The sequence below is a fragment of the Hypanus sabinus genome, chromosome 5 (assembly GCF_030144855.1).
Source record: "Hypanus sabinus isolate sHypSab1 chromosome 5, sHypSab1.hap1, whole genome shotgun sequence".
In the NCBI taxonomy this organism is placed as follows: Eukaryota; Metazoa; Chordata; class Chondrichthyes; order Myliobatiformes; family Dasyatidae; genus Hypanus; species Hypanus sabinus.
The window spans coordinates 166,978,164-167,004,371 of record NC_082710.1 but is presented as its reverse complement, the minus strand read 5'-3'; the positions used below and the strand labels follow the sequence as shown (position 1 = coordinate 167,004,371).

At 46.1% G+C, this 26,208-nt stretch overlaps 1 protein-coding gene across 1 annotated transcript; it reads left to right on the top strand.

Annotated features, from left to right (window-relative positions):
• The first annotated feature begins 5,712 nt into the window (after positions 1 to 5,712).
• On the top strand, positions 5,713 to 17,558 carry rps5 (ribosomal protein S5). The gene is made up of 6 exons (XM_059970837.1): positions 5,713 to 5,828; positions 7,818 to 7,923; positions 10,375 to 10,584; positions 13,709 to 13,837; positions 15,947 to 16,045; positions 17,441 to 17,558. The coding sequence occupies exons 2-6, from the start codon at positions 7,819 to 7,821 to the stop codon at positions 17,507 to 17,509; spliced, it is 612 nt and encodes a 203-aa protein (XP_059826820.1). The 5' UTR covers positions 5,713 to 5,828; position 7,818; the 3' UTR covers positions 17,510 to 17,558.
• The last annotated feature ends 8,650 nt before the right edge of the window (positions 17,559 to 26,208 follow it).

Here is a 26,208-nt window from a genome sequence, read left to right as displayed (position 1 = left end):
TCATCTCCACCTTTGATTTGGCCGATGGCAGCGGGGTCATCGCAAACCTGAACATGGCGTTGGAGCTGTGCTTGGCCACACAGTCATAAGGATAAGGCGAGTAGAACAGGGGAATAAGCACACAGCCGCGTGGGGCACCTGTGCTGATGGTGACGGGCAGGAGATGTTGTCGCCAATCCAAACTAACTGGGTTCTGCAGATGAGGAAATTGAGGATTCAGGTATTGAGGCCTAGTTCTCGGAGCTTACTGATTAGTTTTGAGGGGATGATAGTATTGAATGCTGAGTTGTGGTCAATGAGGAGCATCCTGATGCCCAGATATTCCAGGGGTGAGTGAAGAGCCCATGAAATGACATCTGCTGTGGACCTGTTGTGATGATAGGTTAACTGGAGCGGATCTGAGTCGCTCCTCAGGCAGGAGTTGATGTTTCATCACCAGCCTCTCAAAGCACCTCATCACAGTGGATGCAGGTGCTACTGGACTATAGTCATTGAGGCAGGTAGCACGTTCCTCTTAGGCACGGCTGTAAATGAACCCTGCTCAAAGCAGCTGGGCCGAAGGGAGATGTTAAAGACGTCAGTGAACTCTCCAGTCGGCTGATCAGCACACAGGGTTTTGGTACTCGGCCTGGTACCCCATCTGGGCCGGCTGCTTTCCGTGGTTCACTCTCCTGCTCGTAAGTGAGCCTCAGAGACTGAAATCACAGGATCACTGGGGACTGAGGGAGTTCATGATGGTTCCCCTGTGTTTTGACAGTCACAGTGTGCACAGGCGGCATCGAGCTCATCTGTGGTCGCATGATTTATCTTTATAAGAGGTGACAGTATTCGGACCCTGCCACAGCTCTTGAGCATCCTTCGTTGATTCAAGTTTAGTCCAGAATTGCCACTTTGGCTCAGTGGACCCTCTAGCCAGTTGATCAACACAGGTCATTAGTACTGAATAGGGGGATAATTCTACATCCTTCCATGCTCTGCTCACTCCAGTACCGATCCAGCAGCCTCTTAAAGGTTGTTCTTGCCTCCACCACCTCCCCGGCAGCTCTTTCTAGATACCAGCTACATGATGTGTGAAAAATGATTCCTTTTAAACCTTTTCCCTCTCACGTCTTTACGAATCTTTTCTGCACACTCTCTGGTTTAATTACATCTTTCCAACCGGGTGGCACTTGAACTGTGCACAGCACCCAAGTGCGGGCTAACCAATGTTTGCTGCCTTGTCAGAGATATAATCCCTCCTCGAAGTTCTCTGCAGCTCTTGGTTCCAGGTCTTCAGCCTGAGGTATTAACTTGGTTTCTTTTCCCACAGATGTAACCTGCCCTGCTGTGTGGAACAGGCCAGTACAGCAACAGGCCCCTCAGCCCGTCACATCAGGGCCCAGATGAACTGACCTGCCTGCACATGGTCCATACCCCTCCATTCCCTGCACATTCAGGCATCTGTCCAACTGCTTCTTAAGGTCAACCCTCACACCACCAGGTTCAGGGACAGTTATGACCCATCAGCCTCTTGAACCCAGAGGAGATAACTTCACTTGCCCCATTACTGAGCACTTCCCACAACCTATGGACCCACTTTCAAGGGCTCTTCATATTTATTGCTGATTTATTTATTATTGTTATTTATTTATTTCTGTATTTGCACAGTTTGTTGTCTTTTGCACACTAGTTGAACAACAAGTTGGTGCGGTCTTTCATTGATTGTATTATGGTTATTATTCTATAGATTTATTGAGTAGGCCTGCAACGGTTGTGTATAGAAAAGAGGATGCTGTCCAAGTTGCATGCCATCTTGAACAATGTCTCCCATCCACTCCATAATGTACTGGTTAGGCACAGGAGTACGTTCAGCCAGAGACTCATTCCACCGAGATGCAACACAGCGTCATAGGAAGTCATTCCTGCCTGTGGCCATCAAGCTTTACAACTCCTCCCTCGGAGTGTCAGACACCCTGAGCCAATAAGCTGGTCCTGGACTAATTTCTACTTGGCATTATTAACTTATTTAATTATTTATGGTTTTATATTGCTATATTTCTTCACTCTTCTTGGTGCAACTGTAACGAAACCCAGTTTCCCTCGGGATCAATAAAGTATGTCTGTCTATCTAGTGCCACATATGTACTTTAATAATAAATTTACTTTGAACTTTGAAATATATTTGCTTCCACCACCACTCCTGGCAGGATTGTTTTTAAATTTTTGAACAGCCCGCGATGTTGTGCTGACGTATTAACCTACTCTCAGACCAATCTAATCCTTGCCCCTACATAGCCCTCCATTTTTCTACCACCGACATGCCTGTCTAAGAGACTGTTAAATATAGAACACAGAATTCCAGGTTTCCGGCAATGACTGTTTGTAAGAAGTTGATTTCTGGGATGAGGTGGGGAGGTCACCGCTCCTGGACTAACCCTTGGTGGGAGGGGTTTGCCACAGCTCACCGAGTCCCTTCTTTGAGCAGGGTGTCGGAGCGCTGGACGGTGCAATGGCGGAGACCAAACGCAATATCAACATGCTACAGAACGCGAAGAAACAACTGGATGACAACATCCAGGACAAAAAGGCTGGCTTCCGGGTGGATTCGGAGATCGTCCGGTTCCGGAAACTGAAGGCACCGTCTCGGATACATGTAGACGAGTCAAATGCGCTGCGTGGCCACTGAAAAGAAGGCAGTGATTTCTGATGTGTCTTTTATTTATCGGCATCAATTAAAACAGTTTAATTGCTCAGTCTGTCTTCAGGTCACAATACGTGGAGTGGGGTGCTCCAGTCAAGCTCTGAGTAACACACAAAGTGCTGGAGGTACTCAGCTGTTTGGACAACACTGTCGTTTGGTCGAGTCCGACTCTTTGTGACCTCACGGATCATAGGGTCCATGGGGTTTTCATGGCAAGACAGGGAAGTAGATACAGCACACAAGAGGCCACTTGGCCCACCATTCAGCCCATCTAGTGTCTAGATCAAGGAACAGCACAGGCCCTTCAACCCACTGTGCTGCCCAGCCCATCAGATTGCATCCTGGGCAGCCCTCCACCTGTTAACTGCCTCCCCCTACACTTTACAGACATTAACCTAAAAGTCAGTCTGGCAGGTGACGGAGGGCTGCGGGGGATGGAGCATGCTGGGAGAGGGAAGTGGAGTACGGAGGAGGTGGGAACAGTCGGGGAGGGGAACATCACAACACAGTCCACACCCCTTGGCCCACGTTGTGCCAATTTGTTAACCTTCTCCAAGTTCAATCTGACCCTTCCCTCCCCTCCCTCGTAGACATCCATTTTTCCATCATTCATGTGCCTATCCAAGAGTCTCTGAAATGTCCCTTTTGTGTCTGCCCCTAACAGCACCCCTGTTCAGGGCATTACCATACTCTCTATTAAAAAAAAAAATTACCTCTTGTCATCTCCCCTTTGCTTTCCTCTAATCACCTAAATATTGCATCGCACTGTCACTCCGGGAGGAAGGAGCTGTCTCTCCACTTATCCACCTGGAGCAGGGGCTCCTGACCGGTTTTTAGGCCATGCACCAAAACCGTTAAGCGAGGGTCCTTGGAGACAGGTCGGCAACTCCTGACCTCGGCACGGCTGTGGAGGCAAATGCAGAGTTGGTGTTACAGGTCAAGAGCCTTCGCCTGTCTTGCAGCCTCTTCTGTTTCCAATCAGCCTGAATGCCAGGTAACCACGAGGTAAATCAGTTTTATTATTGTCACATGTATCGCGGTTCAGGGGAGAAACTTTGTTTTGCAGGCGTCCATACAGATCATGTTGTGACATCTGTGTACTGAGGCAGTACGAGGGAAGACAGAATAACGTGTTTCAGAGAGTGTGTTCCAAGCTGCGGACAAGGACTGGAGCTCTGGATGTAGCCGGTCCTTGGATCCCATGAATTGAAGGGATGACGCACACATAGGCAACACACACAAAATGCTGGAGGAACACATCCATGGAAAACAGTACAGCTGACCTTTTGGACCCAGACCTGAAACGTGGACTGTACTCATTTCTGCAGATGCTGCCTGGCCTGCTGGGTTCCTCCGGCATTTTGTGGTGTTGCTTGGATTTTATCTTGTTTGTAATTTGCTAACGCGTTAAGAAACTTTTGATGGCTCTGGGCCTGTACTCACTTATGTTTAAAAGAATGAGGGGAGATCTCATTGAAATCTGTTGAATAATGGAAGGCCCAGATAGTGACGTGGAGAAGATGTTTCCAATAGTGGGAGAGTCTATAACCAAAGGGAATACAAGGATGTCCCTTTAGAACAGAGATGAGGAGGAGATTTATTTAGCCAGAGGGTGAACAATCTGTGGAATTCATTGCTACAGACTCAGTGGGGACCAAGTCAATGGGTAAATTTAGAGGTTGGTTGGTTCTTGATTAGTCTGGGTGTTAAAAGGTTACAGAGAGAAGGCAGGAGAATGTGGTATGTCACTTTACGGACATACAATCAATGTGCTACCTTATGTGCTTATACTTATTGTGCTGCATAGGATCCGCTGTAGCAATTATCTCATTCTCCTTTACACTCGCGAGCTGGAAATGACACTCAACAATCCTGAGCATTGAAAGGAAAAATAAATCAGCCATGATGGAATGGCGGACGGGCTCGGTGGCCTAATTCTGCTCCTGTTTTCTATGGAAACAGGCCCTTGGGCCCGGGTTGTCTATGCCAACCTCAGTTAGTTCCATCTGCCCGTGCTTTACCCATATTCCCCCAAACTGTTCCTATCCAATGTTTTAAACTGGCAGCTCATTCTACAAACTTCGCTGTTTAAAAAAATCACCCCTCAGGCTTCCCCTCTCACCTTCAGACTATGTGTTTAACTTATGGGTCTAAGTTAGACCCATCCACTCTGGGGAAAGACTGATCAGCTCCCTTATCTATGTCCCCCATAATCTCTGTAAGGTCCTTTGTTCAATGGAAAGAAGCCCTAGACTAATCAGTCTCTCCTTATAACCCAGGCCCTGCAGTCATTGTAACACTCCTGTGCCTATTTTCTGCATCTTTCTCAGTTTAATGACATCTTTCCAATAGCTAGACGACCAAAATGCACACAATATCAATTGGTGGGAATTAATTAGATGACTGGGATTGTACTGAGAGGCAGTATTGATTTGATGGGTCAAATGGCCTCTGATGGCTTATGAAAATAGGAATAAAATATGAAACTATATCTCAAATTGAAATGTTCTGGCTGTAAAGTGCTACGGGAGACTGTTAAATGCAACATTAAACCCACTAAACTAATGCAAATCTTTTTTACCACACAGGTAGACATTAAATTCAACTGTCTTGCACCTGAAACATGAACTCTGTTTCTCCATAGATGCTGACTGACCTGCTGAGTGTTGCAACTTTTTTTTTAGTGTTCACTTATTCCAAATCAGATCTTGTGCCCTTTCCGGCTGCTACACTGGTTACATAAAACGTGTCTGTGCCCATTCTGCAAACCATTTAAAAACTCTGCTGAAGGGTGATGCACATATTCCTGTCTGCATCTTCCTGACTCTACCCACGTGGCCGGTGCAGTCTACGTCCGGACTAAAGATGGCTCCGAGACGCATGCGCAGCATCCACAATGCCCCTAAGAAAGATGGCCAACACCCGCGCACATTGCTCTCCACGACTTCTCGTGGCTGCAGCTTCGTGCTGCCTGTAGTAAAGATGGTGCGCGGGGCTTCTTCCTCAGCACTGCGCATGCCTGTGCCCGTACACAGGCTTGTGTCCCGGATGTGAACGTGCTCCGCGGAGCGATGACGGGAGCCCCTGCTTTTTGATCGCCGTGCAACCCGGAGGAGGTCCTTTCGCCGGCGGATCCCGAGCGGAGCAGGTGGGTGAAGCGGCTGCTCCAGGGCCTAGGAGCCCGGGGATCGGCGCTTTTTAAGGGCCTCGCGGGAGAAGGCTGGCTGGGTGAAGTGCGGGCTGGGTCCGGCAGCAGCGGAAGAGGATCGGCGGAAGGAGGGAGAGCGAGGACCGACGTCTGCAGGGGGCTAGGCCGCTATGAAGTCCTCAGGCGAGCCCCAGGCTGCGGCCTGCTCACCGTGCGGCAGAATTTTGCTCCGTCTCCCTCGATTCCAGCTCATCCACTGAAGTCTTTCCCAATTTGTGGAACAGATCAATCACTTTATTTATTGTCACAGACTGAAGTACAGTGGAAAAACTTGTAAGGCGTCCATATAGATCATTTTGCCACACGTGATCTAATCTGTATGAGCAGTATAGTAAAACAAGCCGTGAACAAATGATATGCCAATATCAGTACTAATCACGTCAATATGCTGAGGTAGTACAAGGGAAATAAACAACAATCGTTTACAGAGAGAGTGCAGGCAGGCAGTAAAATGCAGGGTGCATGATGAGGTGTATCGTCAAGAGTTCATCTGTTTCTTAATTTGAGGTAACAACTGTCCCTGAGCCCGGAGGTACATCTGCCCAGTGGAAGGGGAGAGGAGAGGCTGGGGATGGGAGGGGTCTGTGATTATGTTGGCTGACCCATATTGTTGCCTTAACCACTGTGTGCTCTGTCTGCACAGCTCACCTAATGATGGGGGCCTAGCCTTGGTGAGCAGCATTTAGCAAGGAGGAATTAACACCATTTATTTTTAATTTCCATATTTTTCCCTTCCCCATCCCCTTCTCTTGCCCCTTAACTCTTATCACATCTCCAAGTCTTCTCCTTCCATCTCTTTGAGTGCCCAGTCTCCTCTCCTATCAGGTGCCTCCTTCTTCAGCTCTTTACCTTTCCTACCCACCTGACCAGCTTCCAGCTTGTCCTCCTTCCCCTTCTCCACATTTTTATTCTGTTGTCTCCCCCTCCCTTTCCGAGCCTGATCAAGGGACTTGGCCCAAAATGCGTCAGTTTATTCATTTCCAGTTGCTTCCTAACCTGCTGAGTTCCTCCAGCATTTTGTGTGCTTTGCTCTGGATTTCCAGCAGCTGCAGACTTCCTTGTCTTTGAACTTCCAAGTTCTGCTTTTGGAATAATAGTTAAGTGAAGGGGGCGGTGGAAGGATTTCCATCCTTTCCATTCTCTAGTGGTGGTGCTGTCCATGCCAGGATTCAACTGCTGGGTGAGGTTTTCTGTTAGCCCCCCCGATGATGACATCTGGTCTGCTTGGGTAGCCAGGATTCGACTGCTGGGTGAGGTTTTCTGTTAGCCCCCCGATGATGACATCTGGTCTGCTTGGGTAGCCAGGATTCGACTGCTGGGTGAGGTTTTCTGTTAGCCCCCCGATGATGACATCTGGTCTGCTTGGGTAGCATACACCTGAGGGAATAATCAATGAACTTCATATTTCAGACAACTTCTATCCCTTTCTGCTTCCTCCTGATCTGCTCTGTTCCCCATACATACACCCACCCCAAAAGAGATCCTTTTGCTCTTCCATTTGCCCATCGCCCACATACTCCTAAGGGCCCCTCTCTCCACCACATCCCAATCAGCTGAAATGAATCACTATCAAAAATGTCCACTGTCACATTTTGCTCCATAAACAGACCAACTGACGGAAGACAAAGAAACGTCTTGGCCAAGACTAAGATTGAAAAACAGCTTTTTCCCGTGGGTCGTTGTGCAGCTGAGTAAAGCTACACCTGGCCTTTGGGTGTTACGGACTATCAAGAGTCACTTATTGCATGTCAGTATGGGAATTTTTTTCTTGGGCCTTGGCCCATGCATTGTAAATATCTGTCTTGCACGGTCTGCGGTAGCACTACGATCTCATTGTCTTGAGCAATGATGATAAAGTTGTCTTCTATTCTGTTGGATTGGACAGAGAGGGGTTCGGAGCAGGTTTTGATGTCTGCCTTTTTTTCACAGAATGACTGAGTGGGAGGGTGTGCCCGCGGTCGCTGAGACCCCAGAGATCAAGCTGTTTGGCAAATGGAGCACTGACGATGTCCAGATCAACGACATTTCCTTGCAGGTCCGTATTCTGTCTCTTCCTCTGAACGTTTTTGTCTCCTGTCACGGAAAGCAGTAAGCTGAAAGATTCTGCTCCGTGCGAGGGCATCGATTGGATCTGGGGTTACCTCGGGTCTCCTGGATAACTTCTCTCAGTAGCATCCTGGGCTGTCTTCCTGACTCCAGTTGAAGAAGGGTTGTTTCTTCTTTTGTGGAGTGCTGGAAGAACTCAGCAGGTTGGGTAGCATCTGCAGGGAAATCCAAGAGCTCACCTTTCAATCCTCACCCTTCATTTGGAATGCAGAGAAAGGGTCTCAACCAAAAACAGCGACTATCCATTCTCCTCCACGGATGCTGCCAGACCTGTTGATTTCCTCCATTGCTTCAGGTTCCTGCATCCGCAGTCTTTTGTGTGTCTAGATTTCTTTTTGAGGGTTGTGAGTGTTAACAGAGAAAATTCAAAAAGCTGAGGTCAATTTACAGGTTGAGTGGGTGGTGAGGAAGGCAAATGTGTGTTAGCATTCATTTAGAGAGGGCTAGAACGTGCTGATGTTGGAGAGGGTTCGGAGGAGGTTCACAGAAATGATGTCCGGAATGAAAGGCTTATTGTATGAGGAGCGATTGGCTCTGGACCTTGACTTGCTAGATTTTAGTATTGGGGGGGGGGTGGTCTCATTGAAACCTGTCGGGCCTGTGGAGGTGGAGAGGATGTTTCCTACAGTAGGGGTAGAGGGCGCAGCCTCAGAATGGAGGAGATCCATTTAGAATGGATGAGGGGGAAATTAGAGAATGGTGAAGCTGGAATTGGCTGCCACAAGCGGCTCTGGAAGCCAGGTCTTTGGGTATATTTAAGACAGGTTGACATATTCATGATTAGTCAGGCATGAAGGGTCAAAGGAGAATGGGTTGAGAGGGAAATGGGTCAGCCATGATGGAATAGTGGAGTAGACTTGATGGGCCGAATGGCTTCGTTCTGTTCTGATGTCTTGTCTCTACCTTCTGTCGTTCTGCCAGCTGAACAGCGTTTAAGAGGAGAGAAGCAAATATTTCATGTTGATGACCTTTTACCTGAATCTGCTGTTTGTGACTACTGACTCCATAATTGCTGTTTTTCCGTAGTGGTGCACTGAGATGATCCTTCTGAAGGATTGTTATGTGAGGAAGTCTGGGATTTAGGACTAAAGGAACCCATTGTCCTATATCTTCATCTATTTCCTTGATATCTGGTATTTGCTCCTGGTGCTTGTTTTAAACGTGGCCCTTGCCTCTTCAATGTGGCTTCCTACTGTCCTGCAGCCTTCCTGCAACCTACATCTACTGTATCCTGGCGCAATGACCTGTACCTTAGTGAGACCCGACGCTGACTGGGGAGTCACTTCGTTGAGCACCTTTGCTCTGTCTGCTGCAAAAGGCAGGATCTTCCCAGGGCTACCCAGTCATTGTTGGATATCCCGTTCCCATTCTGACATGTCTGTCCATTTCCTCTTCTACTGTCATCATATTTCTTCATTCTGGTTACAGCCTCACCTGTTTGGTTCCCCCCTCCTCCCCTTTCTTCCATGGCCCACTGTCCTCTACAATTACATGGATTCCCTCTCTGGCTCTTTACCTCTTCCACTGATGCTCTCCCTGCTCCTCAACTCAGAATCAGGTTTAATTTTCCCAGCATATGCCATGAAATTTGTTTTGTGGCAGCAATGCAAAGGGAACAAAAACTGTAAATTACAATGAGAAGTATATATTAAAAAATTAAGTAGTGCAAAAGAGAGGGAAAGAATACTGAGGAAGTATTCATGGGTTCGTTGCCCATTCAGGTGGCAAAGGGTAAGAAGCTGTTCCTGACACATTGAGTGTGTTTTCAGGCTCGTCTACCTCCTCCTTGATGGTAGCAATTCCTGGGTGATGGGGACCTTAATGATGGATGCCACCTTTTTGAGTCATTGCCTTTTAAAGACATCCTGTTTGCGAGGGAGGTTTAGTGCTCATGATTGAGCTGGATGAGGTTACATCTGTTTGCAGCTTTTTTTGATTCTGTTTGTGCTATCCAGCCAGATCACTGTACAGAAGTACATCAAGGCCACATTTAAAAAAGCAGAGCACAGAATATAGTGTTACAGTGACAGAGAATGTGAATGGTTGCTGGGTCCCAGAGTATGATTTTCTAACAGTCTGGTATCTCAGTAAGACTAGGATGCAGGTGCAGAATCAAGTCTGTTTCGCCATTCAATCATGCCTGATTTTCTCTCTCATTCTCCTGCCTTCTCCCTGCAACTTTTAACGCCTTTACTAATCAAGAACTTATCAACCTCTGCTTTAAATATACCCAATGATTTGACCTCCACAACTATCTGGTGGTAAATTCCACAGAATCCCTCTGGCTAAAGAAGTTCTTGCTCGTCTCTGTATGAGAAGTAATCTGGGAAGGTAATGGTTCTATCAGCGTTTGATAACTACTTGTAACTCTTTCCCTCAGGACTACATCGCTGTCAAGGAGAAGTATGCCAAGTACCTGCCCCACAGCTCAGGCCGCTATGCTGCCAAGCGCTTTCGCAAGGCACAGTGCCCCATCGTGGAGCGCCTCACCAACTCCATGATGATGCATGGCCGCAACAATGGCAAGAAGCTGATGACCGTGCGCATCGTGAAGCACGCTTTCGAGATCATCCACCTGCTAACCGGTGAGGTGAGTGACCCCCCCCCCCCCCGGTCCGTGTGCGGGGGGTCCGCCTCGGATCGCCGTACTCCTGTTTCCCATACCACTGGTAGCAAGCTCTTCAGATGGTGCTGTCGAGTATGAATCACTGTCGTAGTGGAGCTGTGTCAGTTTAGCGGTTAGTGCAGTCACTTTATATTGCTAATGATGACTGATCAGGTTTGATTTCTGCTGATCTGTAACCGTGTGGGTTTCCTCCACTTTGCAGAGGTGTAAAGGTTAGGGTTCGGAAGTTTGGTGATGGAGTCGTGGTGACATTTGCAGACTACCACCAGCATTCTCATACTGTTAGTCAGCAGCAAAAACTACATTCCTCTGTTTCAGTGTATGTGTGACAAAGGTAGGATCTTATCTATGATGTGAAATAGGATTGGGTGACACTGACAACCTGGCACAGTTCACAGAGCTGTTGTCTTGCAGCTTCTGAAACTTTGACGGTCTGCAGTATTTGTATGTTCTCCCTGTGTTCCCCCCAGCTCCCACGCCGAAAGAGTGCGGATCAGTAGGCCACGGTACACTGTCCCTAGTTTGTTGGTGTGAGATTTAATCCGTGCTGGGGTGGGAGCAGATTGGATATGCATAAAACAAACTGGGATTGGTGTTATCGGGGAGTGTTGCAGTCAGCATGCACTCACTCGGTGGTCGATTAGCATCTCTCCAGTGTGACTGGTTTTCTCATGTTTGTGGAAACTTGATCTGTGCAGTGTGCTTCCCACAATTCCATAGTGGCTCGACCTCAGAAGTTCATCATTGGCCATTAAGTGACTTGAGCTGCCCTGAGGTTGGAATTGTGCTGTGCAGATGCAAAATTCCCTCCTCTGGCTGGAGACGGCAAACCTCCCTCCTGCCATCTGGCAAAAGGTACCGAGGCATTCGAGCTCTCACAGCCAGACTGCAACAGTTTCTTCCCCCAAGCCAGTAGACTCCACAATTCAGAGTCTAGTCTGACTGAGACGCACGCACACACACACGCACACGCATGCACGCACGCGCGCACACACACACACACACACCACCTGAACACCACTCCACTCCCTTAGCAATTTTTGCTCATTTTTCTCAATTTCTGCTAAAACATTGTTTATATTTACATTATTTATCATTGTAGTTTGCCCTTTACTGTGCCTATTGTCTTGTTTATTAATTATTGTACTGTTTTGTGCACTTTATGTAGTCCCGTGTAGGTCTGAAGTCTAATGTAGTTTTGTGCTGTTTCATGTAGCACCATGGTCCTGGAGGAACGTTTTGTTTTTACTGTCTACCAGCAGATACGGTTGAAATGACAATAAAAGCGACTTGACTGGTGATTTATCAAGATTAATTAGCTGGTATTCTATTTATTGCCTCTTGATGTGACAGTCAGAGCATTGACAGTTTCCCCATGAGTTCCAATTCCTTTCAGCATAGCTGCACATCTGTCTTTGAGTTTACTGCCTGAGCGGTTGGTCGGTGGCCATTTTAAACAGTTTTCCTGCTGCTATGGCCAGCAGGTGGCAGCAAGCTTCAGCAGGATGAACCTACTCGAGCCACATAAATCTCGCTAGGTTACCTAAGACTTTTGCAGTGACCTCCGTCGGTCAAATTTCACCATGGTTATTGCATCCTAGCTAGCCTGGGCAGTACGATATGGAGAGCAAGCTGTTCATGTAGCAAGCTCCCCCTTTCCACGAATCTGACGAGCCCAAAGAAGTGGCAGAGACTGATAGTTTGGTATCAGCAGTGTGGCACGGGTTGTCAGTCAACATTGAGCTTGATGTAGGGACTTTAGCTCCGGACTTCTCCCTCAGGGGTTTACTCCTGAAGCCTTTCCCCTGAGTGGGTGTAGCTGTAAGGCAGTGGAGGTTTGAGATCAGTTTTTATTCTCCAACGATGGCTGACAAGCCCCATCTGACTGGTGACTAGTTTTAAGGTACTAGTAGTTCACTTTTGCCTCTTCTGTCAGTATAAAAGGTCCAGTTCGGCTTAGTCACTAAGCCATACATGAAGGCTAGGAGCTCGACTTGGCTGTCAGAGGCTATTTGAGAGACACCATTGGGAGCATTTAATATGTAGTGGGAGCTTGTCCCCATTACTATCCCCGGTTATAACGACCTTCAGGAATCTGCATGATACTGATTCAGATATGGGACTCTATTGTGGGATAGGGTAGGGAGAGGGGGGTTCATGATTGAGAAAAGTGCAAGGGAGCAGTGAGCACCAGAGAGACGTTCTGTAATGATCACCTTGCCTGCTATTTCAGGACTGGGTGTGTCTGCAGGCACATCACCCCCCGCCCTGGCACTCATTCTCTGCCACCTGTCCGACAGACCTCGTGGGGCACTCCACCCTCGCCATTCCCAACATCCTTAGCTGTATATTTCTCTTAAGACTTTTGCACAGAACTGCACCCAGGGTATAGATGCTGTGAAAGGGAACTTTCTGCGGCAGCAGCATATGATGACGACAAACATAAATGACACACAACTTGTGCATGTACAAAATAAATAACACAATAAACATAATCTTGCACCGATGTCGTTGAGAAGGGCGGTGAAAATGTAATCATTATAGTGGTAAGATTCTTCAGTTCAAGAGGCTGTTGTTGAACCTCGAGGTGTGGATCTTACCTGATGCACTCTGGCTTGTCAGGTTGGGCTGTGATATGGATGGAAGGGATGGTGGCTTCCTCATTCACTGTGATTGGTGCTGTTACTGCCTGTCATTGCAGTGAGAAATGAGGGTAGCCAGTTGACCTTGAACACAGTACAGTGCAGGAGTGACCTCAGTGCCACATGACACCCGTTCCATCTGCCCACACTTGATCCACAATCCTGCTGTTGCTCAGCCTGTGGGTTAGCTCTCAACATGTTCCAACCTGAAAGCTGCTTCTTTAAGTGGCATCCAATAACAGCCCTTCCTTGGGGCCAGTGAGTTTGGGTGTTTGTGGTCAAGCAGACCACGTTTGTTGAATGGGTTTCACACCTCGTCCGATCAGTTTCAGTTAAATAAGACTACCAAACCCTTTAAAATTCAGTGTGAGGTGTGCTTGTGTACGCCGCAGGCTGAGGTGTCGGAGCCTGCGACTAACTTGAGCTGTGTGCTTGCTGTTTTTCAGAACCCCCTGCAGGTACTGGTGAATGCCATCATCAATAGCGGACCCCGGGAAGACTCCACACGAATCGGGCGAGCTGGCACTGTGAGGAGGCAGGCTGTCGACGTGTCCCCTCTGCGGCGCGTCAACCAGGTACTGTGGGGGAGCCGGTCACTGCATGTGATGGAATCTCTGTGGTGGGAGATTGGTACTGAGTGGGCTGACGTCTCCCAACTGCAGGAAGCAATCATCAAATCAAGTAACTGGGAAGGGAAGCGGTTCTGGGATCTTTTCTCAGAGAAAACGGTTGTGATGAAATATGAGAGATCTTGAGCAACACAATCAATCTGGAGGAGTTCAGCAAGTTCAACAGCATCTCTGGAGAGGAATAACTGGTTGATGTTTTGGACTTCTGGCCTTCATTGGGGCAGAAGCCAGAATAAGGTAGGGGGAGGGAAGGGAATAAGTGCAAGATAGTAGGGGGTAGGTGAGTCCAGTTGAGTGGGGGTGGGATTGGGAACGAAATGAAGCTGGATGGTGATTGGTGGAAGAGGTAAAGGGCTGAAAAGGAGGAATCAAATAAGGGGACAGTGGGCCATGGAGGAAGGGGGTTGTAACGGGTAGGTAAGAGACCAGAGTGGGGAATAGGTCAAGAGGAGATGTGTTTGGATCCAGCCAGGTATTGCTTTACCCTCTGGTGACTCACCACATTTCTGCAGGTGTGCTGTTGGGCAGAGAGAGCTCATTGTTCATCTGTGAGCAACGTTTTTGGGTTCCTAATAAACAAATTGATTATTAATCTGCACATCATTCCCAGTTACGGTATTAATTACCCACAGAACATTTTCCTGTGCAGAACAGTGTCTTATCTTTCTTGATATATCTGGTTATATTTTGGCTGGTGGATATCTGAACATTTACCAGTTTTCTAATCTGTATTGCCCTGCATTCTTGCCTGGTAAAAGCAGTGGGCCCAGTGCTTAGAGTTCCAGCTGGTTGTACAGGTTGGAAGTTAAAGATCGCTTGGGCAAAAATGTTACAGCTATTCCCAGGGCAACTGAAAATTAAAAATTGTCAATGTTGATGATGGGAAATAAAATCAAAAAATGACAGGTACATTCAGCAGCAGGTCAGACAGGATCAACAGTGAGTGATAGAATTAATAATTCTGGTCAAATGGATTGTCAGAACTAGGAAAGAGGGGAAACAAGGTTAGTTTGAAATTGCAGATGGGGTGGATTGGAGATGGTTAGGACAAGAAGGATGTGTCTGGGGTGAGGCCAAAAACTGTAATCAACTGTACCATCCAATCAACAGGCGGTGAAAGTTCAAAAACTTGCAGATTGTGTTAAACTGAACTAAAATCAGTCTGACAATCTCAGCAGGTTCGATAGTGAGTAAATGTATCAAGTCCAGGATCCTCCTTTTTGAACTGGTTGATAGGCAGAAGTTGTTAAAATTAGATATTTGTTTTTACATTTACTTTCACACCTCGCTCTCATAATCTCTCACACATGCCTCTCTCATTTCTGACTATGACCTGAAACATTTTGCTCTGATTCTGCTATTGTTACTTGACCTGAGGGTGGTTCCAGCTCTTCTTGTAATTTCTAATCTCAGATGGCTCAGAAAGTTAACTAATTCTTTTGTCTTAATGGTTTTGACTTAAGAAATGCGTAGTAACATCCGACACATGCAGCATAAAAGCACATCTATTTCTGTTTTGGCTTTGTCAGTCTCTGATATAGCTTTTGAGGTGTGGAAATATGCCCTTGCAGAATCTGCAACTAGCAAAACAAAAAAAAAGAGATTGAGAATAAAATTCTCTGCTTTGGAATTGATGTTGGAAAGGAGGCAAGAGTAAACAAATGCATATGCTTTGTGTGCATTGTGTTGGTCTTGATGCAGGATTTCCACCTGAAACACCAACAGTTCCTTTCCTCTCACAGGTACTGCTTGACTCCTCCAGCAGGTTGTTGCTCCAGATTCCTGCACCTGCAGCCTCTTGTGGCTACAAAATTGATGACCTTTCTCCATGCAGCCATCAAACCCCATAACTTGGGGTTTAGCTGCTGAGAAGACCAAGCACAACTTGTTAATAAAATGGATATTCTCGTCATATTGCAGGCTGCTGTGCTGAAATGTTGGTATTGGCTCTGATAGTAAAGGATAAGATTGCAGCTGCCATCAGATGGAACAGAAGCAATGCAAGTGCTCAATGCCCTCTGTTATTAACCTGTCTTTTTCTGGCTGTGTTTGCAGGCTATCTGGCTGCTCTGCACCGGGGCCAGAGAGGCTGCATTCAGGAACATTAAAACCATTGCAGAATGCTTGGCAGATGAACTCATCAATGCTGCTAAGGTACGTCATTTTGGCTGGGTGGTGTTCACTAAGCTAAAAACAAATTTTTTCTTGTGAGCCCTGCAGGCCTGGGTTGGTCCAGTTTCTGTAATTTAGGGAAGAAATGGGGAGAATTCTATTGTAAACAAGGGAGTGCCAACCACAGTGAGAGGCCTTGTTGACCCAGTAGAAGATCTCGCTTAAATCATCGGTGTTTCTTGAATGAGTTGCTGTGTCATTCTGAGTTTGCCGGGCTGAGGTCGTTTCCTGCCGTAGTATTGAAAACTGCAATTCATTACGCTTGGTGCATTCCTTCCTGTGGCACAATGCAAAGGATATTGTAATAGTCAGTAAAAGGAACCAGCCTGTTTGTTCTGGGAGGGAAAGAGGCTGGAAATAAATGATCCCCAGAGCCCTTCTGGCTTTTACAAGGGGAATTTGAACTTGAAGATGAGGGGTTGCTAGTGTGGGGTGAGCAAGGTTGGAGCAGAGTGGGACCAGTTTACCACTGAGTGTGCCATCGTCTAAAGCCCAAATTCCTTCTGTGGGCTCAAGACTTGAGTATGCGGGTGCAGAGCAAGCTTGTTAATGTAAAATACACGGGTGCTTTGTATAATGCTTTCCAGGGTCATCTGGATTCCTTCCCCTAGAAATCCCCTGGCTGGGCGGTAGCACAGACCTTTTGTTAAGGTTGTCATGTGTCCGGGCCTTGAGTATTTGATCTCTGCTCAAGTCCTTTCTGCAGCCCGAGGGGTATGTTTTACCATAGTCCTGAGCAGGTGAGCTCTGCTTAGATCCTTCTGCAGCCCGAGGGGTATGTTTTACCATAGTCCTGAGCAGGTGAGCTCTGCTTAGATCCTTCTGCAGCCCGAGGGGTTACTGCTTTGTCACAATTGGTAGGTAAACTAAACCAACTACAGGTGTTAAAACATCCCCTCCTGCTCTCCAAGAGGAGCAGCCAGTTTATTTGTACCCTGTATAGCACCACTCCTGTTTTATCCTGGGTAAACAAATCACCTATATTTGTTTGCTTGTAACTACTGAGCTGCTTAATTTTGCGTTTATGTGAGTGAGAAGTTTAGTGGTGGCAGGAGCTAGAGCTGATTAAAAACAGGAAATTTAAGGCTGTTTTGTTTCGGGCAAGTGTGTTGCCGTTGGAAACGGTGACATCCTCATTTCAACTCTGCGAGTACTTGCTCCCTGCCCATCATTGGTTTCCAAGCTGCTCCCACTGCTCAATCCTGCCTTTTCTAGTTCCTTCCCTCACCCTCTATATTGCGAGTCCTCTCTGGTTCCTGAGAATGCGGCTGCAGTTCCTTTAAGGAAGGGATGTTAGAGTTGTGCAGAGACGGCATTACTAGGGTGCGTGGGCTGGGTCCAGGTGTGTGCTGATGCCATTTCTCTCGCCTTCCACAGGGCTCTTCGAACTCATATGCCATTAAGAAGAAGGATGAGTTGGAACGTGTGGCTAAGTCCAACCGTTAATTTTATCATGTCAGTTTTCATTGTCTAATAAAAGCACCCGAAAGATAAATTTGTCTTTGTCTCTGATAACATTGTGATGCAGCTTTTGAGTAATGTGCTAAAACAAGAACTTGGCTGTCCTTCAACCTGTAACACCGCCACAGCTAAACTGGTCTTTTACTGGCTCATGCACTTAACCCCTTGATGTGGAGCCACTTCATTCTTTAAGGCAGCAGGTGGGAAATGTGGGTCTTTGCATAATGAGTAGGCTATCATCTAATTGCTTACAACAGTGCAGTGACAAAGTCACTTAGCGTATATAGAATACAGCACGGAGCAGGGCCTTCAGCCTAGGATGTTTGCGTTGAATATGTACACTTGGCAGTGCATTCCAGACACGTTCCCTGCACACCTTTGAACTTGGACTCGAAAGCTGTCCTTTAAATGTCTATCTATTTTATAAACTTCTGATGCTCTGGACAAAGCAATGTCTTGTAGTTAATACCTTTTGATTCAGGCAACGTCCTGGTGATCCATTTTTGCACCCTGACCACATCCTTCCTATAGTGGGGAATTGGTGCTGCACAGAATACTCCCAGGTGAAGTTTTATATGGTGACTCTTCAATGCCGGACCGATGAAGGTGGTGATTTAGTGTAATACTTTATGGGGCAGAGGTTGGGAGATTGAGATTCAATTTCTACCCTGCAAGGCGTTTTACATTCTCCTGGTGCTCTGGTTTCCACATTCTCAAGACGTATAAATTCGGGCTAGTATTGGGCATGCTGTGTTGCCACCTGAAGCATGGTGACCCCAGTACATCCTCCGACTGTGCTGGTTGTTCATGCAAATGATGCATTTTGTTGTCTGTTTCAACGTGCATGTGCTAAAGCTCATCTTTACCATCCTATGTACTTTTGTGCACATTTCTGGGGAGCTCCCGGCTTGGACCCCAAGATCTTCCTCTGTATCACTGTCATTAACTGTATACTTGCTATGGTTTGATCTCTCAAAGTTCACAACCCACACTTAACCTGTAACTCATCTATAGGAAATGTGAAGTTAATTTTGACAACAGCAAGAGACCATAAATAATATGATTTTTAAATGGTTATGGGATAAATATTGGCTGGGATACAAAAAGAGGCACGTTTGCCTGCGCCACTCCCTCACCGAGTTTCAGCCTGGATTTTTGATCTAATGACTACAGAGATTTGAACCTATCCCTTTGTTTCAGTAATCTTTATTTAGGACTCTGTACTCAGTCCTTCCCCACAGATCCTTTGCAATACTTCGACTGGAAGACCAAGTTTCAGTCAGACCAAATTTTGTCTTTCACAAAGTTGTTCTTCCAGCAGTTCATCCTTGAAAACACCTTCTCGGCTTGGACAAGGCTTCTTCCCCCTGAGCTGAAGCCTCTGAAGTCATGGCAACCTGAAGAGGATGTTGCTCAACTGAATGTTGCCTTCACTGGATACAGCAGTTGTGTCCTCTGCAATGGTTGAATGAGTATCTGTAATATCCTTAAGTGGAAAGCTATACAGATGGGGTCGAGCAATTGAGTGGGACTAATCTAGGTTGGCCACTGGTGAGAGTTGATGCAATGGTCTAGTGATCACAATACATTATAGTACTAGAGTACAAATTCTCCCACTTGCATATACATTTGCCAGTTTTTGAATCTATTCCATCTGTTCATTCACAATTGGTCAGCAGCGATGTGAAATGGATGTAATTCTTGAGTTGCATTCTAACCAGGGATTTATAGTAAATTAGCCCATGCTTCTACCTACTGAATATTGAATGGCCTAGATAGTGCAGACATGGAGTGGATGTGTCTAAGAATTACAATAAGAAATATAAAATAGAAATAAATAGTCCAAAGAGAGCAAAATAGGGAGGTAGTATTCGGGGACCATTCAGAAATTTGAAGGCAGAGGGGACGAAGCTGTTCCTAAAATGTTGACTGTGTCTTCAAGCTCCCGATGCAAGCAATGACAAGGGTGCATGTCCTGGATAGGAAGTGATTAGAGGGATAGGGCAGACATGTGTTTCTATGCCTATGAATGATAATGGGGAGATTTCAGTAAAGAGGTGGTGCTGCTCAGGTTCAATGTTGAATATGTTCTTAAAGGAAAGGAAGTGCAGGAATAGCTGCAAAAACTCTGGTCAATTGTTTTCAAATCACTGATAGTTGCTTCCAGTGCCGAGTTATTCTATAAAATGCAGTTTATCCAGCTGAAGTATTCAAAAAGCAAAACATTTGGGTGCTTCCTGAAGTCTCCACAGGGCACACCCAGTGTGATCTATCAGGTTTTTATAGTTTACCATGTGATTGTGATATTTTGACCTCTGGGATTGACTGACCTTTCCATTGGCGCACATTCTTCGATAGTGTTGTTCCATAGTGACGTCCTACCAGATCAGTGTTACTCATTCCAAAGTGTGAAACAATGCAAGGAGGTTCTTGTGAGATTTCTTTTTCCATTAGTGACCTGTGAAAGGGCAGTGGAAACATGCAGTAACTTGAGGAGGACTGGGTGACTGCTTGGGTCTGAGCTGGGATCTGATCGAGGAAGACAAAATGATAGAGACACGGATAGAGGGGGCAATGAGAAATCTTCCTCCTGAGAGAGCAGAGAACCAAGAAGGTTTAGAGGAGACTTGAGAAGAATTATTTTTCCTCAGGATCCCTGCCTGAATTCCCTCCCCACCATCAATTAGCCCAATTTGTACATGCCTATTTAGGGCACCAACGAAGGTCCTCCATCTGCGACAGTGTATTGGGTCAGTTGCTTCCTCTCTGTTTTCTCTGTCAGTCATGCCAGTCCTGGAAGGAGACTGGGGGATACTGTCACACACTGATGTAGAAGGATTCTTCATAGCTGTTTCCATAACAATTTTGCTTTACCAGTCAGGGTTGAACCCCAAAACTGGAGGACTGCTGGAGCACTCTGGCTTATACCCTTTGACCTGTTTGACATTGGTGACTCCACCAAGAGCCAAAGTGTAAAGGCCTTGTTCTCTGGGTCATTGAGGCACTCAAGCCTCCCAACCCAGTGACAAGGTTATGGAGGTCTTGGAGGACATGCTAAGCTTGACCCATTGACAGGTCGGCCCATCTCAAGTGAGGAAGGAGCACATGGAACATATGGACAGGTCTTTTGATCCATGTCACTCTATCCATGTGCCTGTCTTAAGAGCCTTTTAAATGCCTCTTGTATTTGCCCCCACCACCACACCTGGCACCCACCACTCTGCAAAAAAGACTCTCTCACACATCTTCAAACACGCCCTTTCTTGCCTTGAATGCTTGCCTCCAGGGAAGAAGATGTGGACTGTCTACTCCCCCTATACCTCATTCATTATAAGCATCTTTCAGGTGTTCCCCCCCCCCCCCGACCCCCAGCCTCCACTGGTACGGGACAAGGCTCTTACTGTCTGATTCCAAGGTTAAACAGAAACTGACATTGAGGTCAGGCACAGTGAAGAAGATTGCCTCAAGGACTGTCTTGGGGACAAGTTGTACAGAAAGAATTACTCTTCCTCTGAAAAATGAATGATCATCTGACTGAGACAATTAAGATGGGGTGGAAAACAATAACAATTACATAAAGTAGATTTTTGAACTATCTCCTCTGCTGAAGTTGGGAAATATCCAGGAAAAAGGATATACTCTAACGTCAGCAGGGCGGCATAATGTCCCAGAGTGTTTACAAGTATTACAAAGACTTGTAGAAATTTCCCTCCTCAGCAGAAAATTACCACAACTGAAAATTATCTGAGTGATTCACATTTTGAAACAATACAAAAGGAAGCCATTTGGCCCATCAATCCATGTTGGCTGTCAGAGCTTTCCCCATCGGTCCTATTCCCTCATTTGCTTCCCTGACACGTCCTCTCTCACATGTCTACCAAATCTCGGTTTTCCTGCCTCCCAAACCCCCTTCCCCACCCTGTGCTCGGACGGTTTGTAGCAGCCAGGTCACCCGTCAGCCAGCAGAAACCAAATGGACTGTCGGGCACCTGAGGTCACAATTGAACCATGGTCTCTAGAGCTATCAACTCTCACTCTTAGGCAGTGGTAGGGGTCCATGACAGAATCATAGACTCACACAGCACGGTTACAGGCCTTTCGGCCCTCTTGCTTTATGTTGACCATGATGCTTATCTAAACTCTTCCCATTGGCCTAGGTTTTGTCCAGATCCCTCTGAAGTTCCAAGAACCCCTTGTTTACTGGTATTGGTGTATGGCATAAAAAAGGTTGAGAACCCCTGCTCTTAGCACTTTCCCATTATGTACCTGTCCAAGTGTCTTTTTGAATGTTGTCCGTATGCCTGCCTCAACCACCACCTCTAGAAAATCATTCCAGATAAGTGAAAAGTTACCCCTCATTTCCTCCCAATTCTTCCCCCTCTCACCTAAACCTATTCCCTCTAGCTCGGGGGCTGCACTGTGCTTACTCTTTTTTGTTATAATTTTTTTTTATTGAAGTTCATCATCAAGCAAACATTTCTGTAAGATATATTTCAGATACTATACATATTTATCATATAGTACTGTTCTATCTTTTCTGTTTTATATTCTGACCATGGGGGGAAAAACGACTGCATGCATTCATTCTGTCTATGCCCCTCTGTAAGATCACCCCTTCGATCTCCTACTCTCAAAATAATAAAGTCCAGCCTGCTGAACCTATCTCCATAACTCATTCCCTCAAGACCTGGCAACATCTTCTGCACTCTTCCAACATAACAGCATATTTCCTACAGCAAGGTTTGGTTTAGTAGGTTCAATTTGAAGACAGAATATAATATTAATGGTAAGACTCTTGGCAGTGTGGAGGATCAGCGAGATCTTGGGGTCTGTGTCGATAGGACACTCAAAAGCTGCTGCGCAGGTTGACAATGTTGTTAAGAAGGTGTATGGCGTGTTGGCATCCATCAACTGGGATTGAGTTCCAAGACTTTTGTTAAACCCCACTTGGAATACTGTGCTCGGTTCTGGTCACCTCACTACAGGAGGGATGTGACCTGGATTGGAGAGCATACCTTATGAGAATAGGTTGAGTGAATTTGACCTTTTCTCCTTGGAGTGACGGAGGATGAGAGGTGACCTGATAGAGGTGTATAAGATGATGAGGGGTATTGATCGTGTGGATAGTCAGAGGCTTTTTCCCAGGGCTGAAATGGCTAACAAGGGGACATAGTTTTAAGGTGCTTGGCAATAGGTACTGAGTGAATGTCAGAGCTAAGTTTCTCACACACAAAGTGGTGGATGTGTGAAATATACTGCTGGTGGCTGTGGTGGATCAATACAATAGGGTCTTTTAAGAGCCTACTAGATAAGTACATGGAGCTTAGAAAAATAGAGGGCAATGCGCTAGGGAAATTTGAGACAGTCTCTAGAGTAGGTTACATGGTTGGCACAACATTGTGGGCTGAAGGGCCTGTAATGTGCTGTAAATTTCTATGTTGTATGTTCTTCGTTCAAAACTGAACATAGTATTCCAATTGCAACATAGTACCCCAGCTTCTGTACTCAGTGACTTGACTGATGAAGGCCAGCATGCCAAAAGCCTTCTTCACCACTCTATCTAACCTGTGGTGCCACTTTCAAGGAAGCATATACGGTTACTCCTCGATCCCCCTCCGGATATTTGGAGGTGCACTGCAGAAGAGTTGGGCTGAATGCATTGCAGAATGGAATAAATGCCTTTTTAAACCTATAACAACATAAAATGACCCATCAGGTCTCTCTGTAAGAGATGTTGGTCAGGCTGCGATTGGAGCTCTTCCTGCAGTTCTGGTCGTCCTCATTTAATATCAGCATCAGATTTAATATCATCAGTATATGTTGTGAAATTTGTTAACTTTATGGCAGCAGTACAATGAAATACATGATAAATAGAGAGGAAAAAAACAGATTAAATATATATGCGTGTGTATTAAATAGTTAAGTTAAAGTAAATGGTGTAAAAGAACAGAAATTAAAAGGTGAGGTAGTGTTCATGGGTTCAATGTCCTTGAATTATCATTAAATTGGAGAAGGTGCAAACAGATTTATGGGGATGTTACTAGGACTGGAAAACTTGGGTCATAAGGGGAAACTGAATAGACTGGGATTCTTTCTTTCCTTGGAGCATTGGAGGCTGATGGTTGCCCTTATAAAGGTGTATAAAATCATGAGGGTCATAGGTAAGGTGAATGGCCACACTTCCTCTCCCCCCACCCCGGATAAGCAAGGGTAACTTCTTCACACAGAGTTTAATTGCCTTTTCACAATACATGAACAAGGCCAAACACATCCCATTAACTCCTCACCCCTCCACCCATGCATTTCCCTGTCTCCATGCAATTTATTCTCTCTCATGCATGCCCATCAGCTTTTTAAAACCATCACTTCTGCTAAAATTAATCTACCAACCAACATGTTTACTTTTGGAGGGACCTGGGAGGGAATCAAAGCACCCACGTGATCGTGGAGAAATCTCCACACCAGCTGTGGCAGAGCCCGGGATTGAACCTGGAGCAGCAAGGCAGCAGAACAACCTGCTGTGCCACCTGTTCCCACGTAGCCAGCTGATCTTCCCTCTCACTGGCTGAGGTCATCGGCCCACTGGCTCTCAGACCCTCAAAGCAAAGCTCCAAGTCAAGTCAAGTCACTTTTTATTGTCATTTCGACCGAAACTGCTGGTACAGTGCACAGTAAAAACGAGAACGTTTTTCGGGACCATGGTGCTACATGAACAATACAAAAACTACACTGAACTAAGTAAACCAACACAAAAACTACACTAGACTACAGACCTACCCAGAACTGCATCAAGTACACAGAACAGTGCAGGCATTACAATAAATAATAAACAAGACAGTAGGGGGCAGTAGGTTGGTAGTCCGATGGCTTGGGGGAAAACTGTTACATAAATAATCAGCTGAATGGCAGCGTTCAGGATTCAGTCCGTTTCTGTACTCCTGCTGAGTATTTCATTGCCACAGATGTAGTCCATTTTAATGTCCATTGGAGAGCAGAATGGATGGGAGAGCTGGCCGGCTAGGCATTGCTTTTTTCCTGGCAAGGACTCCTGTCCGCTCACCTCGCACACAGCTATGAAGGAGCAGGAATTGCAATCACATAGCACCCTCCACATCCCTTTCAGATGCGTCAAGGTGGACAATCACTCCAGGAAACTGCAATATAATAAAGATCGAATAATCTGCTTTAGTAGTGTAGAGTGGCAGATAAAGGCTGTCTGAGGAATCACCGTGGGCTCCCCAGTGTCCCTGAAGTAGTGGCCGTTGGAAATTCTATATTCATCTGAGAGACCCAGTTTAACGTCACATCCAGAAACTCTTCCTCTGACTGTGGTTCAACACAGAGCTTTGTCTCTGCCCAAGGCCTGAAGCTCGGAGGCTATTCACTCAAACTGAAAAAGTGATAGACGTTCTAAACCAGAACCTCTTTGAGGGCACCTGCACAAATTGGTGAACATCTTTTAGTTATTTATTTTATTTCATTTTGCGTTACCGCACAGAACAAGCCCTTTTGGCCTAACAAGCTGTGCTGCCCAACAACCCGCCTATTTAACCCCAGCATAATCAGGGGGCAATTTACAATGACCAATTAACCTACTAACCAGTTCATCTTTGGAAACCGGAGGAAACGCACGCGGTCACGGGGAGAACATCCACACTCCTTACAAAGGACACCATAAGACACAGGAGCAGAATTTGGCTCATCGAGTCTGCTCCGCCATTTAATCATGGCTGAGCTTTTCTCCCCCTCCTTAGCCCAACTCCTTTGCCTTCTCCCCATAACCTTGTCCAATCATGAACCTATCAAGCTCTCCCTTAAATACACCAAACGACCTGGCCTCTACAGCTGCCTTTGGTAATAAATTCCACAAATTCACTGCCCTCTGGCTAAAGAAATTTCTCCACAGATCTGTTTTAAATGGATGCCCCTCTATTCTGAGGCTGTGCCCTCTTGTCCTAGACTTTTCCACCATGGGAAACATCCTTTCCACATGTACTCTGTATAGTACTTTCAACATTTGAAAGGTTTCAATGAGATCCCCACCCATCCTTCTGAATTCCAACAAGTATAGACCCAGAGCCATCAAACGTTTCTCATATGATTCCCAGAATCATCCTTGTGAGCCTGCTCTGGATCTTTTCCAATGCCAGCACATCTTTTCTTAGATGTGGAGCCCCAAACTGTTCACAATACTCAAGGTGAGGCCTCACCAGTGCCTTATAAAGCCTCAGCATCATATCCCTGCTCTTGAATCCTAGACCTCTTGAAATGAATGCTAACATTGCATATGGCTTCCTCCACGGACTCACCCTGCAAGTTAACCTTTACGATGTTATACACAAGGATTCCCAAGTTCCTTTGCATCTTAGAATTTTAGATTTTCTCCCTGTTTAGAAAATAGTCTGCACTTTTATTTCTATTACCAAAGTGCATGACCGTGCATTTTCTAACATCGTATTCCATTTGCCACTTTCTTGCCCATTCTCATGGTCTGTATAAGTCCTGCGGCCTACCTGTTTCCTCAACACTACCTGCCCCTCCACCAATCTTCATATCGTTTGGAAACTTGGCAACAAAGCCATCCCATTCCAGCACCCAAGTTATTTGCATATAGCATATGAGTCACTGGTAGCCAACCAGAAAAGGATCTGGAACACTGGAATTGAACTCTGAACTCCGATGCC

What these genes read in the sequence shown, in the direction of transcription:
- rps5 (XM_059970837.1), top strand. Translation starts at nt 7,819, where the DNA reads ATGACTGAGTGGGAGGGTGTGCCCGCGGTCGCTGAGACCCCAGAGATC. An exon ending in TCAACGACATTTCCTTGCAG is followed by an intron (nt 7,924 to 10,374) that starts GTCCGTATTCTG and finishes TCTTTCCCTCAG; the next exon opens with GACTACATCGCTGTCAAGGA. An exon ending in AACTCATCAATGCTGCTAAG is followed by an intron (nt 16,046 to 17,440) that starts GTACGTCATTTT and finishes CGCCTTCCACAG; the next exon opens with GGCTCTTCGAACTCATATGC.